A 15,521-nucleotide genomic window follows, 5' to 3' on the forward strand; every position below is an offset into this window, starting at 1 on the left:
GTGTGTACATGACAAGACAATGTCACAGGCGAGGCATGGTGCTCATAACTGTCATACTGCCTACTTTTGAGCCTGAGACAGAATGATCACAAGCTTGAGTCCAGCCTGGGCAAGCTGTGAGACCCTGTCTCAACATTAAAACAAAATATAATAAAAAACAAAGAGTGTCCCAACTTGGCTGGGTTTTCCCCTTACAGGATCCTTTCCTTCGTGGATATGTTGGAGAGACCTCCTTTCTTCCCGATCCGGGTTTGATTCAGCTTCCTGGCTCATCTCATCCTGCATTTAATCTCCAGATACAGGCTCGAGACATTTTTAGGGCTCAGATGATCTCATTTCTCCTGAGGGTTCCATAGTTCCCCCTCAGACCCTTAGCCAAGGAAATGAGGCAGTTGAGAGCACCTTGTGCTTCTGCCCAGCAGTTGTCACTTGGGGAGCTGCTTCCTGCCTGGCCTCTATTCCTGCCTGTAAGAAGCTAGCATGGCTGACTGAGCAGAAGGGCCTCTGAGGGTGAGATGCCCATTGCGGGCCCAGCACCTGCCCTCAGGTTAGCTGAGGTTGCCACCTAGAGGCAACTCGAGACTTCCCTGAGACAAGACAGAGCCTCTTCATTTTGGTAATTGCTGAAACATAAAGATTTTATTTTCTTGCCGGAGAAGTTCAGAATCCTCTTCCATCCAGAGTATGGCTTTGGCTATGTGGCCCAAGGGGAGCCCTGACCTAACACTGGGCTGGAGGACACAGGCACTGATCACTGAAACCTGTTCTGGTTCTGATGCTGTCCTGCTCATTCACTACACCAGAGCATAGAAAATAAATACTTTAATTGCTTTGTAATTGGCACAGATGGTATAATTCAAACTCACATTTTATTTAATAGACTCTGAAATATCACACTATAGCTCTGAAACAGGAATCATAATGGCGTTCAGTTCTACAAAATTACATTCAGTAGCAGCATCATGTCTCAAAGTTATTTCAGAAAATTAAAGACTGGGGCTTGAATAAGAGGAAAAACTATCTAGAAAACAAACTTACACAGAAGCGGTCATGACTTGGAGAATTGTGCTTTCTGATTTTTGAAGATCTTGCTATTTTATTGACAAATAATCAAAAAGAGCTATGAAGCTGTGGTTTATAAAAAGCTTGGGGGCTGTGAATGGGCCTCCAGGGTGCTCCTCAGCCATTCTGGCAGGGCAAGGCCTTGCTGAAACCACAAGGCTCTCGTTTCTGAGGGATGACATTTCACTGGCCTCTGCTAAAAAATCACCATGAAGGGAGCTTATGGGGGAGGAAACACCACATCATTAAATTCCCATCATGGTAAGTCCCCCAGTGAAAAGTTCCAAGTCTCATCTCTTAAGGAGGATGTCAGAAAGGCCAAAGTCCTAGTTAGAAATAGTTACCCCTAAAATTTCAAAGTCACAGTGGTCAGTGACACAAACTGCCGATAGTAACAATTGTGTGCAGAGCTGTCATTTATGTCACGGCTGGAAGTCATGGCTGGAACACTTTCCATGTGTTCTGGGGGACAGAACCACCTTGCCCCAGAGCAGCGCAAGTGACCATCATTGTGGGGAATTTCCTACCAGAGTGGGAATGACCAAAGGGAAAGATTATAGACACCAGCAACCCACACTGCAACCTGGGAAAGGTATTCATGAATCCGTTAGTGCTCCTGGGCTAAGTTCAATATGGGACTCAATTTCTGGCTACTGACTTGGCATCTGTTTCTACAGAAGAGTCTGGATCCTCAAACTTGATCCAAAGTCACTATCTGAAGCAGGATTCCAATGTCAGAGACTATGCACAGGTGGCCTCAACTGACACCTGGGACTGTGCACAGCTGTCCAGGTCACAAGAGGGCACAGCTGGGCAGTAAAGTAGGGGTTGTCACAATGAACACTTCAGCCATGCATAGCCAGTTGCCTCAGCCATCCTCGGCTCAATGCACCTGTGCCGACTCCGCTGGGGTCTTCAGTTCTGTTGTGGTTTCATCTAGGACAGGTTTCTTAGAGTAGTTCCGCTCTCCAAAAATGGTGGTCCCTACCCGGACGTTTGTTGACCCAACTTCAATCTACAGGCAAGGGGAGAAAGTATCAAGAACTGAGTTTACTTTTACTTCTTACTCTCCAAGGACAGGGTTTAGCACTGTGAGACACAGTCAGTGGGCTCTCTGGAAGCATCTATGAAGAACAAGAGCAAACCAGCTGAAGATAGTTGTGGGGCAGTGGTTTCCAAAAAAAAGGAAGCCAGGCTGGACCATAATAAGGCCTTGTCTCAAAAAACAAACAAAGGGCCGGGGAGATGGCTCAGTGGAATAAGTGCTTCCCTGGCAAGTGCAAGGGCCTGAGTTCAATTCCAGGTTCTGCAAACAAACAAACAAAAACAAAACAAAACAAAAACAAAAATAAAAAACCCAAGCAAATAAAAAGTTAACCATGCTTTGATTCTGGTGCTTTATGGAGTTCTTTTCTACTCTAGGAAGTCAGGCACGTGAGCTGCCAACAAGCCCTGCTGCCCATTTACACACAGAACTGCTGTATTCCTAGTGAGTCTGTGTCTAGCCATGTCACTGTCACAGTCATGCCTTGGCATTTATGCAACCAAATGCCTTCACAGATTACAGCTTAGTTTCTTGTTCTTTATCTTTATTTTTTTACTGTTTATTTATTTATTCAGGGAAGGGTCTACAGAGTGTTCAGGGTCTCACTACTATATCAGATTGGTAGTGATCCACCTGTTTACAACCTCCCAAGAGCTGGGATTACAGGCGCGTGTCACTATGCCTAGTCTTAATTGCCTTCTCAGCATGCCCCAGGGGTGGGCTGGCATGGCAGGCCCGGGATCGAGCCCCAGGCCCCTGCTTGTTTTTTATCTTTAGTTAGGGAACTAAACCTAGGGCCTACCACATACTAGGAGTATGTTTTGCTGAGCCACACCCCCAGATAATAGTTTATTTTCTTATTTTCTGTTAGATAACACTTAGGTGTCAAGGGCCCACCAGATAGCTCATCATATTAAAGTGTCTGCTTAGGCAGATGCAGGCATGGGATCTGATCCCTGCTGTGCCTTGCTGGCCCCGCCCCTGGGGCACACTGAGCAAGTGATTGAGACTGGGCATGGTGGCGCACGCCTGTAATCCCACAGCTTGGGAGGCTGAAAACAGGAGGATGATTATGAGTTCAATCTGTGTTGTGAGACCCAGTAGACCCAGTACTAAATACATAAACAACACCAACACTGACAACAACACTTAGGTATCAGACCTGGCAGGGTGCACATCTGTAATCCTAGCAGTTGGAGGCTGAGGCAGAAGGATCAGCATGAGTTCAAGGCCAACCTGCACTACACAAGCAAGTTCAAGGTCAGCTGGCGCTACACAGGGAGACCATGACTCAAAAAATAAAAAAGAAAACAAAAATGTCAGGCTATCATTTCTATAAATTTTATTTCAAAAAAAAGAGCCTGAGAAGGGGAAAAATGTCAGAATAGAGAACCATTGTGACTAGGATCCCTTATTGTTCTCTCTAATGAGCATTGTCAAAGATTCTCCACCAAAAACTTACTCCTCCCAGCTTTAGTGGTGTACACCTGTGCTAGTTACTTTTTATTTTTTTGAAGACCAGGTTTCACTTAGTCCAGGTTGGCCTAAACTCAAGACTTCTACTTCAGCTTCCCTAGTGCTAGGATTACAAGTGTGTGCCTCCACCCTTGGCTAATTCCAGCTATTTAGGAGGATCATGTGTCTGAGGCCAACGTGGGCAACTAAGGGGGACCCCCGTCTCTGACAAAATCAAGGAATCCCCCCAAAAGCCTGTACCTGCTGCAGCCTTTTGGACCCCACCTTGCGGAGGGACACTTACAGCATGCTGGAAGTCCCCGGACATGCCCATGCTCAGCTCCACCTGCTCGGCAGGGATACGCAGCTTTTCACACAGCTCTTCCCGCAGGGACCGCAGCATCTGAAAGGAAGACAAGGGTGACAGCATCTGTGTTTTTCCCTGCCTTCTTACCTGACTGGAAGCAGTCAGATATGCAGACCTCTGATGCACAGTACATGTTCCTCATGATTCAGAGGCCTGTTACGGTTGCCAGAGGACACTACAAGAGTTTTTTAGTAAAGTACTTAACTCTCATAAAAACTATCAGGACTGGGTTTGGCCTGGTGGTAAACAGCTTGCCTACTGTGCACACACCCCTGGGTTCGAACCACAACACCAGAAATGAAACAAAACACAACAAAACTCAGTCATTAGAGAAGGTAAAAGAATTTGTCGTTCTGAAAAATTTTCTTAGCTGAGTACAAACTGAACTGAAAAAGATCTGTCAAGGAAACGATTTTCCCCTTTCCTCATGAGAAGGGGTCAGAAGAGGGCTTTCACACCAGACAGGCAAGCTCTGCGCTGGTTCTGAAGTAAGTGTAGTGTATAACCCTACAACAGTATCGCTGGAATGCCGCTTGCTTTCTCCTGTGGTGCTGGACACATGAGCCCAGCAGGCAATTGCCTCTTAAGCTCCGAGACGCTTCTTTTGCACATGAACAATGCACCTCCCGCTCGCCTCCACCACATCCACAGTACCTGGAAGTCTGGATTTGGTCCTTGACTGAGATCGTGGCCGAAGCTTCCTATGGTCATCAGCCCCACGAACTCCAGACTGGGGCACTTGGCGTTCAGGTGTTCCACCAGGGCTAGCATTTCTGACGGTGCAAGGCCATGTTTACCTTCATAAAAGAAACAGAGATGGGTATGCTGAAGAGTCTTCGATGGCCAGAGGAGGGTCTGTGCCACCTCTTCCTATAACAGTGGAGGAACTCTCAGATGAAGCCCTTGGGAAGAGATATCCTCACATCTGAAGGAAGAGTAACTTTCTCAGGTCTTCTCTGGAAGCATGCCTTCTGATCAGGTTCTAAATTCCAGTCTCAGCAACAGGAAAGCAGAGTAATGCACCCCTTCAGATAAGATTTACTATTTTGCAGTGCTGGGGACTGAACCCAGAGCCTCAGGCAGGCTAGGTAAGTGCTTTACCACAGAGCCCTAGCCCCAGCCCCCTCTAGCTCATATTTTATTTTATTTTTTTGTTTTTTTGAGACAGTATCTCACCAATTCAGGCTAGGCTTGAACTCACTATGTAGCCCAGGCTGGCCATGAATTCATGGCAATCTTCCTGCCTCAGCCTCTGAAGTGCTGGGATTACAGGCATGAATATTTTAGGATTTTAGATGAAAAGAGCTGGAGGAGAGGGAAAAGAAAAATCCTTACACTTTTTGGGACCCCATGGAATATTCAGTGTCAAAATCCCAGATGAAACAGAGAACCCTTTTCCTAAATCTGATTAATTTTATTAATTTTATATATTAAATAAATACATCTGACTATACATTCACAAGCTTTAACTGAACTTGTTAATAAGGGGCAGGGGGCGGGGGATCCGCAGTGAGGGACCATTTGTTATGTAGTTATATGGATCATGGGTTCTGTCCAACTCCTATTTATCAAATGGAGGTGGCCAAGAGCATGCACTTCAATTGTTAATTAGAGCAAATTATAGCTAGTTACAAAGAAATGATGAAATATAGATGACTAGAGTCAGTTTCAGGTTCACCTGCACTAACAGTGCAATGAGCTACAGCCAAGATACACATACAGAGTAGTGTCAGTAACTGGAGTCAGGGCCTCTAAGGGTTTTTCCTTTAATATAACTCTATGACAATGGTGGTGAACTTATGGCATGAGTGCTGCAGCAGGCTGTCTGTATCCCTGAAAGCTCTAAAAGATTTGCCATCACTGCTTTATGAAGTTAAGGAGCATAACACAGTCCAGTAGATTCATGCCGTACTTTTTTTTTTTTGGTGGTACTGGGGATTGAACTCAGGACCTTGCGCTTGCCAGGCAAGTGCTTATTCTACTAAGACATCTCCTGGCCATGCCTTACTTTTGAACTATAAATTTTTACTTCAGCGTAGCAGTAGCTGGCTGTGCATCTCAGTACCTTTCCCTGAGGGATACAGGAAGTGATCTATGTATTTACCCACTTGGTATGATAAACAGCAAGGTGTGTACATGTGTGCAGAAGTGGCAACGTGGGATCTTTTTCTTTTTGGCGGAACTGGGGATTGAACTCAGGCCCTTGCGCTTGCTGGGGAAGTGCTTAGTCCACTGAGCCAACTCCCCAGCCCTTGGCAATGTGGGATTTTTTTACCCACATTATGATACATCTAACTGGTTGTGTATATGCTTATCTGAGCATCACAGAGTAATCAGAGACCCACATCCTCTTTGTTTGAAAAAAGGTTTTGATTTTTCTGATAGAAATAGCCCAATTCAGTAGGATGGCACATGAAAAACCAGATTTGCAAATTTTAGAAGTCAAAAGTCGGGGGCCCTGCCCATTAGCTCAGTTGTTTAAGTGACTGCTTAAACAAAGTAAAAATGATGCTCTGGTTTGATCCCCAGATCCTCAAGCCTTACCAGATCTGCCCTGAAGGCATCCTGAGCCAGCCAAAAAACCCCCAAAAAAACCACACTTAAGAAGTCAAAAGTGAATCATCAGATTACTCATGTATGGATGATGAAGATGATCCATGATGAGAAAATGCATGATTTCATACTAGAAAGTAGTGTGGGTGGATGACCATGTGTCTGTGCTTTTATGACAACATTAATGCTATGCTCCACCTTAAGTACTCTTATTAGCACCATTCTAAAGATGGGGACACTGAGGCCCAGGGACACTTCCTGGATCATACACCTATGAATGCTGACCTGGAGACTGAACCCATTTCCAGGGCCTACCTGGAAAACAGATGCCTGTATGCCAATACTGTGTTCCTTCATGCTAAGCTTTGGTAAGTACTCATGCAAATACCTGATCTTTATAACTTGTTTTTCAGTTGCATTCTAGGCAAGTGCTCTGCCACTGAGCTACACTTCCAGCTCAAACGTTTACTCTTGACAGAATGCTATCAAGCAAGCTATGTAGGGTTCTGTGCTCCCAGCTTTGCCTGTACTGATACACTCAATCCTTGCCACCCCTCTGAAGTAGGTACTACTGTGATGCTACTGCCAGGCCAAGATAGTGAGACGGAAACAGAAAGCTAGAAGTGACAGAGCACAAGCCCACAGTCTATCTGCTTTCAAAGGCAAAGCTCTTTTCCACACTATCCTATTACCCCAAGCCTCGTACCACAGTCTCTGAATAGGGCTTTCAATGGTCTTTCTTCTGTTCTCTCCCACTGTGATACTAATATTTTAAGACCCAAGCTATATTATACATGTGATTCTATAGTTCCTTTTGGGAATGATGGTGACCTTTGGAGATTTTTAGAAAATCAAAGTTATACTCCTTTGTTGGTTCCTCTTCTTCCCAAAACTTGGACTTAACATCATGATATACACTAAGATATAGTACCACGATGTAGCGACTAAGACATAAATAATATCATGATGTATTTACTAAGACATGACATCAGGATGTATTAGTGACTTGAATGTGGACTGGCTTGTGTGCTGTTGCACTTACAGATCACACACAATAGCTGACAAAGGCTTCTATTCATGACCTCACCTGTGAGACGTTCCCTTGCCCTTCTTGCTGCACTGCAGCCACCCAAAGGGAAGGAAAATCTACAGTCTAGGTCTGGTCATCCAGAGCAGACCATCACTTACTCTCCTCTCCACTGGTGTTGATCTGGACCATAACCTTTAACCTTTCAGGAGAACCTTTTTTCTGCCATGAACTGTTGACTTTGTCTGCCAACTTCACAGAGTCCACTGTTTCCAGCATGAAGAGGTTGGGGACAGCTACAAAAAGAAAGAGGTGAAGTATTACTCTTCGTTTCCCTTCTGGCAGCAGATACACTGCAGTAAGTCTTCAACTTGCTAGAGGGAAAATTATCGCAGGAAAAGAAAAAGAGTTCAAGCTTAGTTCTGCTAAGAAGGCAAACATGAGTTTTACTGGCGTGAGTTCAGACATTAATAGTACTTGTCCTATCAGCAAAGATGAGCAAAGAAAGGGCAACACAGACATGATGTGTACAGAGGCTTCACGAAGCTGGTACATGGCAAGGTTTTGCATAGCAGGCCTGCCCGATGATATCTCAGTTCCAGCCAAGAGAAACAGGTCAAGGTGGCACTGACACACTGGAAACCAGAGTGCTACCTGATGTGACACTGCCGTGGCCTTAACCTCTTTGGGGTGGGGGTGTTCTCATGTGACCGGGACCCAACACTGAAACCTAAGTGAGACACTGAAGTCCTCAAAGCCATCTTCTTTTTCACAGACACATGTGCGAGGGAGTATCAGCCTTGCCTCAACAGTGAGCAAGGCATCACCCAGTCCATGGCCCCTTCTATGCAATGCTGATATCTTCCAGGCAGGAGGCTTCCTATGTTTTTTATTTGTGGTGCTGGGGGTGGAACCCAGGGCCTCGTGCAGACTGGGCAAGTGCTTGGTTCATATATATATATTGATATATATTGGTACGGGGGACTGAACCCAGGGCCTTTGTACTGAGTTACATCTCTAGCCCTTTTCAAATTATTGAGACATTTACTCGTTTAAGGTCTCATTTATTCGTTAAGCTGCCTAGGTTGGGCTTGAATTTGTGATCTTTCTGCCTCAGCCTCCAAGAGTGTTGGGATTACAAGTGCATGCTACCACAGCCAGTTTCCCTGGGACTTCAAAACACTATACAGTGTTCCACATGGCAAATGATGATTTACTTATCTACTCCCACCTTTGTAAATTATTTATTTATTTATTTGGTATAGGGTCTTGCTATGCAGCTTGGACTTGTAGTGATCCTCCTGTCTCAGCATCCTCAATGCCAGGATTATAGGTGTGCACCACACTCCTGGTTTCTGCGCCTGGCACGGCACCCTATACCAGGGATCGAACCTAGGGCTTTGCACTTGCCAGGCAGGCGCTTAGCCTGCTGAGCTATATCCCCATCTCCCTATTCTCCTTTTACTCACTATTATTTGCAGTACTGGGGATTTGATCTAGGAACCTGATAGTGCTCTGCTACTGAGCTATGTATCACCATTCTTGTTTTTATTTTAACACAGACTCTTTCTAAATTGCCCAGGGTGGAACTGAACTCTTGCCCTGCCTCAGCTCTCTAAGTATCTGGGGTTACAAGTGTGAGCCACTGTACCCAGCTTCTATTCCTCTGCGAAGGACATGAAATTACACTATTTCCCTTCTTCTAGAGGCAGGGTCTTGCTGCACTGCCAGGGCTGTTCTCAGACTCCTGCGCTTCAGTGATCCTCCAATATCAACCTCCCAAGTGCTGGAACTGCAGGAACATGCTGGCACACCTGGCTTAGACTGGTTCCTGTTTTGCTTTTTAATTACAAAACAGAGTTTAGGCATAGAATTCTGTGCATATATATATATGAATATTTCTGTAGAAAATGAATTCTAGAATTGCAATTATTACCCGAGTAGAAAATACAATTTAAGTGGCGTTACATATTACCAGTGTGTCATCCAGGTGACCCTAACTACCACTTTAGACTCTCAGGCTCAGGTACTCTGTCTCATTTACTTTTCCCTCCTTGCTGGGACAAACACCCAACACCCAAAATGAAGGAAGGAAAGGTTTATTTAGCTGACAGTTACTGAAGGTTTCAGTCCATACTCAGATAGCTCCAAGGCAGAGGGCAGTAGTTCATGGCTGTGGCAAAGAGCAGAAGAGCATAGGGAGGGGCCGCAGCTCCAGCAGCTAGCTAGCCTCTCTCCCATCCTTGCACTGTACTGCAAATTACCTGCCCAGGGTAGGTGCAGCATCCACACCCAAAGTTATCAATTACAAACTCCAGAAGCCACCTCATGGCTGCCTGAGGCTTTGAGGGGACACAAACTAGACATAAACCATAACATACTCAAAACAGTGGGCCAAAAAAAGGGGCCAGGGAGATGGCTCAGTGGAATAAGCACTTCCGTGGCAAACGCAAGGGCCTGAGTTCAATCCCCGGTTCTAGAAGCCTTTGCTACTCTTTAAAAATCTGATAAGTGAGCTGTAGGACCTATTATTTTGTGATTAAGGCTGAATATTATTCATTTGATTAATGAACTTTTATTTTTTCTTTATACATTGCCTGTTCAAAAAAAATTGCCTGTTCTTACGTTTTTGTTTACCTTTTTCTTATAAATAAAAAAAAGGGGCTGGGGACACAACTCAGTGACATAAGTGCTTGCCTGGCAGGAAAAAAAAAAGGTTTTTTTTTTTTTTCCCCCCTGTAATACTGAAGGTCAAGGATGTTATACCACAGAAGTATAACCCAGCCCTTTTTATATTTTATTGTTGACACAGGGTCTTGCTAAATTGCCCAGGTGGCCTTAAATTTGTAATCCTTCATAGTGCTGGGATTATAGGCATGCACCATCATGGCCAATTTACTTTCTATGTACTGTGGACATGAACTTCTTTCCCCCTTTAATTTTTTTCCCACCTTTAAAAAATACTGAGGCTGAGGAACAGCTCAGTGGCAAAAATGCCTGTCTGCCATGCACAAGGTCCTGAGTTTGATCCCTGGTAGTAAAAATAAATAAATAATATTGTTTTTTAAAAAAAATATTGTTCTTTTCCAAGTCCACAATTTCCTCTTGCTTCAATATTCAGACAATTTTTTGTGTAATCAAATCTGAGAATTATTTCTTATATGGTTTTCAAATTTTACATATTGTTTAGAAAGACCTTTCCCTAAATCTAAGAAAATAGAAATACTTTATCGTAATATTCTTATGGATTTGATTTTTTTTTTTTTTTAATTTTCAAGTTAAGACCCTTTGGCTGGTTGAGGGATATAGCTCAGTGGCACAGTTGCCTATCTGGAAAGCACAAGGTCCTGGGTTTGATTCCTGGAATAAAAAACAAAACAAAACAAAACAAAAAACCAACGAAGAAAAAAAAAAAACAAAAACAATTCTTTAGCTGGATCCATGGAATACCAGTTACAGTTCTCTTGTTTCCCTTGCTTTAGTAGTGGAGAATAATTAACACTAAACCATGTTCTGCTCTGGTCAAACTAATTTTAAAAGCAAGACCTACAATGATCAAACTGTTCCCAAAATACTATGTTCCAGGACAAAGAGCAAAGATACAAGAATACAAATTAGCTAGCATTCAACCAGGTAAAATTCATAACACCTAGCCATTCAAACAAAAATTATCAGGTATGCAAAGTGGCAGTAAAATATGATATATAGGACAACTCTTTTTTTTTTTCCTTTTGAGTAGGCTCTTGCTGTGCTGTTCAGGCTGGCCTTGAGTTCACTGTGTAGCCCTGGCCAGTCTCAGACTCACAGTGATCTTCCTGGTTCAACCTCCCAAGTTCTGGGATTACAGGAGTGCCCCACCACATCTGGCTCAATATGAGGTATGGTAAGGCGTTAAATCAACCAAGTGAAACTAATTAAGAACTGACCAAAAAATGAACAAATTAGCAAATAAGGAGCTTAAAAGTTATAACTGTGTTCCTTATATTAAAAAAAGAGACACAGGAAATAAGGAAAAAGACCAAATTGAACTTCTAGCTTAAAGACTACCATGTATGAGATGACAAGTCCAATGACAGGATTAATAGCAAATTACACACGGCCACATAAAGAATTAAATTAACCTGAAGAAATTACCTAAAACAACACACAGGAAAACATTATAGCAATGAAGAGTATCAGAGAACAGTAGGCCACTTCAAGCAGCCTAACAGGAAACTGGAGCAGTGAGGAAAACAGGAAGAAAGGAGCAAACAGGTAGAAAAAGTTCCAATAATTTTCTTGAAGAAATTCAACAAACTCCAAGTATAAGAAATGTGAAGAAAATTACACTAAAGCACACAATAATTAAATTGTTGAAAACTAGTGATAACGGGGAAATCTTAAAACTAGCCACAGGGAGGGAACATGTTCTATTCAGAGGAACAAAGTGAAGTACAACATCAGAGTCCTCATTGTAATACAGCAAGTAAAGACTTCGTGGAATAACATTTTTTTGGTCTGTTTTGAGAGGATCTTGCTGTATGTAGTCCAGGCTGGCCTTGAACTTGTGACCATCTGGCCTCAGTCCTAGGAATGCCATGATTATAGGCATGCACTAACAAACATCTTTAAGTACTAAAAGAAAAAAAAAATAGTTAATCTAGAATTCTACAGTTAGAAAACAATATTTTTTAAATTCAAAGGTGAAGATGTAAGAAAATTTATGGGAAGCCAGGTGTGGTGGCACATGCCTATAATTCCTGCACTCTGGGAAGCTGAGGCAGGAGCATTGCAAATGTGAGCCCAGCCTGAGAAACTAAGGGAGACCTTGTCTCAAAGTAAAAAAGAACTGGGGATGTTGCTCAATTCCAAAGCCCTGGGTTCCCTCCCCAAGAACACACACAGTCACAGACACTCAACTCCACCTTTTCTTTATACTATGCACAAAAATGAACTCAAATGGTCCTAATGGTGAGAGCTAACTCATAGAAGAAAATGTAGAAGTGAATAAATCTTCATGCTCTTGGATTAAGCAATGATTTCTTAAGAAGACGTGATACCAGACTGAAGGTAAGCTACAAAAGAACAAGCCAGATAAACTGGAAGGAAAAATTACGTAGCTTCAAGAAAGTAGAAAGATAACCCAGAGAAAAGAGATTTATAAATAATGTATCTCAGATCAGGTGTGGTGGCACATGCCTGAACCCTAGTACTAGGGAAGCTGAGGCAAGAGGATCTTTGCATGTTAGAGACAAGCCTGGGCTACAAAGTGAGCTCAAGGCCAGCCTAAACTGCATAGTGAGACCCTGTCCCAAAAAGAAAAAAGAAAAAAAAAAAGTTTCTCACAAGGGACCGGTATAGATCAAGAACTTTCCCCGGCCCCCCAAGATCAAGAACTTTTGTGCCAGCGTGGTGGTGCACACCAGTAATCCCAGTGCTTGGGAGGCCGAGGCAGATCCACTGGGAGTTTGAGGTTAACCTGGGGCAATATAGTGAGTTCAAGCCCATCATGGACTATACAGTAAGAACCTGTATCACAAAACAAAACAAAACAGCCTTTACAGGGGCCAGGGAGATAGCTTAATAGAATTAGTGCTTGTCTGGCAAGCGCAAGGGCCTGAGTTCAATCCCCGGTTCCATAAAAACAAACAAACAAACAAACAAACAAACAAAACTCCCAGCCTTTACAACTCTATATAGTAATAAAGACAGGTCACTCAATTAAAAAATGTACAGAGGCTCTGAATAGACATTTTCCCAAAGATACCAAAATGGTCAATGTGCACATGAAAAGATGCTTAACATTAAAGGCCAGTGAGATGATAGCTCAGTGGACTAAGCACCTGCTTAGGCAAACACAGGGACCAAGGTTCAATCCCCAGTACTGCATGCCACACTGGCCCTGCCCCTGGGTCTGAGCTGTGAGATCCTATACCAAATACATAAATAAAATAGTTAACATTGTTAGGACAATGCAGATTAAGACCATGACAAAAATATTATTTCATATATTTTATGATCCATTTTTTCTTTATTGACTTAGCAACAACTATTGTGCTATTTCATTAATGCTTTAGGGTTTAATAAAACAATAAAAATGAGATCCACAAAACTGGTAAATCTCCAGTTAGATGGGTTAGGAGAAAAGAGAGAAAGAGAAGACATAAATTATCAATATGAGGAATGATAGGGTTGATATCACTACAGAGTTTACAGATATAATAGCATAATAGAGATTCTGCTTCATGTTTGGAAGTTTATCAATGTAGGTGAAGTAAACAAAACTCCTTAAAAGATTAAAAAATACCAAAGCTCATCCAAGGAAAAAAGAGTCATATAAGTAGTCCTATGTCTATCAAACTTTAAACTATAAATACCTTCCCACAAAGAAAACTACCTTGCTGGTAGTTCTACTAGTTAAGAAATTGTACCAATTGCACAAGAACTTTTCTAAAAGATTGCAGAATCTCCCAACTTATTCTCTGAGGTGAAAAATACCCTGATATCAAACCAAAATTATGTTGGGGCCAGGGAGATGGCTCAGTAGAATAAGCGCTTGCCTGGCAAGTGCAAGGCCTGAGTTCAATCCCCGGTTCCGCAAAAACAACAACAGCAACAAAAAAAAAAACACCTCAATTGTGGGAAAAGGATGGTTTTTCCTATACGTAGCAGCTAGGACAACTGGATACTTAATATGTAAAATGAACTTAGATCCATACATAATCACCTCAAAATGATCAGGAAGCCTAATGAAAAAACAGATGCAAGAACAATGTGAGGTAGCGCCCAAGGAGATGGGCCGCCAGAGGAACTGGGAAGAGTCCACTGTGAGGAGCTGGTGTCATGCTTGGTGAACCTGTGTGTGCCTTTGTGGGTCACCTTGCTGTCCTGTGGCTCAGTTTTGATGGTGAGCTGCAGCCCTACCTAATGCTGCTGGGCACCAGCTGCCGCACCCACATATGTGGGGACCTATGATGGGCTCTGGTTAATCAGACTTAATTCTCGGTGTCATCTCTGAATGCTGATGGCCAGCCTGGCTTTGTTAACATCATACTCCAGCATTCCCCTGGAAAGAAAGATGCTGCCACAGGGTCTGGAGCCGTGTGGAGCAGAGAACCACTAGAGAATGCATGTCATCAGGTCACTGGGGGAGGATCTGGAAGACCATCCGAAAGTGCAGGAAGACCTGGAGTGTCGGCCACAGGGGCACAGTGCAAACCAGCAACTGGAAGAGGAGGAGGAGAACTTCCTTAGCATTCCTACACCACAGTTCCTGATGGTGCTGAAGAGTCAATCTAGACTGGTCATCACTCTCAAAGTGTCTCATTCTGGAGTAAAATACACTCCTTTGCGTAAAACAAAGGTAGCTGCTTTGCTAGGTGCTGTTTAGGAACAAACATCATGAAGCAGCAATCCCTGCCCTCTGTAGAAGTACTCAGTGAAGATAGTCGTTCCATTTTTGTGTCCTAGCGAGTCAGCAAAGTTCCAAAGTGAAGGTGCATATGTGATTCCATGAGGAATCCTGTCTAATCTCAAGGGAAGAAGTGGCTTCTGCCTTTAATGGATGTAACATTTCTGGGGGCACGTCTAGCTCCCACTTGGAGAAGACTTGGGCACCCCTAAGGTAGGGAGCAGTCTTCTTCCTCTTGAGAGGTTAATACAATCATTGGTAATCTTTGAACTAGTTTCCTTCAGCCTTAAATATGGGACATATTTTGGTTGGATGGTTTTGACCTAGCTAAGATCATATAGTATGTATGGTTTTTGTAGTTTACTTTTTTCTTTAACTTGATAACTTAAATATTTTTTCCACATTATAAGCTTGTCATAAATGCTGGTATAATCTTTTATAACTAGTGTCTGAGGCATGCCTTGGTATTGCTAGCTCCTTGGGCCACAATCCTAGGCTCTAAGATCACAGTGTAGCAGATGGAAGACACTGCAGTCTCCCTGCTGCCTTTAGCTCTCCTAATCAGTCTCCTCTTTCAATATTTAACACTTAAGTTGCCTTTTTTTTTTTTTTTTTTTTTTTT

General features: G+C 43.1%; 1 protein-coding gene across 1 annotated transcript in view; it reads right to left on the reverse strand.

Annotated features, from left to right (window-relative positions):
• Positions 1-807: 807 nt before the first annotated feature.
• Positions 808-15,521, reverse strand: part of Plpbp (pyridoxal phosphate binding protein) — a 26,595-nt gene continuing 11,881 nt past the window's right edge. The window contains exons 5-8 of the mRNA XM_004637262.2: positions 7,671-7,805; positions 4,584-4,726; positions 3,867-3,965; positions 808-2,077 (exon numbers count right to left, since the gene is read on the reverse strand). Of these exons, the coding sequence (XP_004637319.2) occupies positions 1,946-2,077; positions 3,867-3,965; positions 4,584-4,726; positions 7,671-7,805 (509 nt within the window). The 3' untranslated portion in view covers positions 808-1,945. The remainder of the gene's footprint in view (positions 2,078-3,866; positions 3,966-4,583; positions 4,727-7,670; positions 7,806-15,521) is intronic.

The sequence above is a fragment of the Octodon degus genome, unplaced genomic scaffold, assembly GCF_000260255.1.
Source record: "Octodon degus isolate 3935 unplaced genomic scaffold, OctDeg1.0 scaffold00088, whole genome shotgun sequence".
NCBI classification, from domain to species: domain Eukaryota; kingdom Metazoa; phylum Chordata; class Mammalia; order Rodentia; family Octodontidae; genus Octodon; species Octodon degus.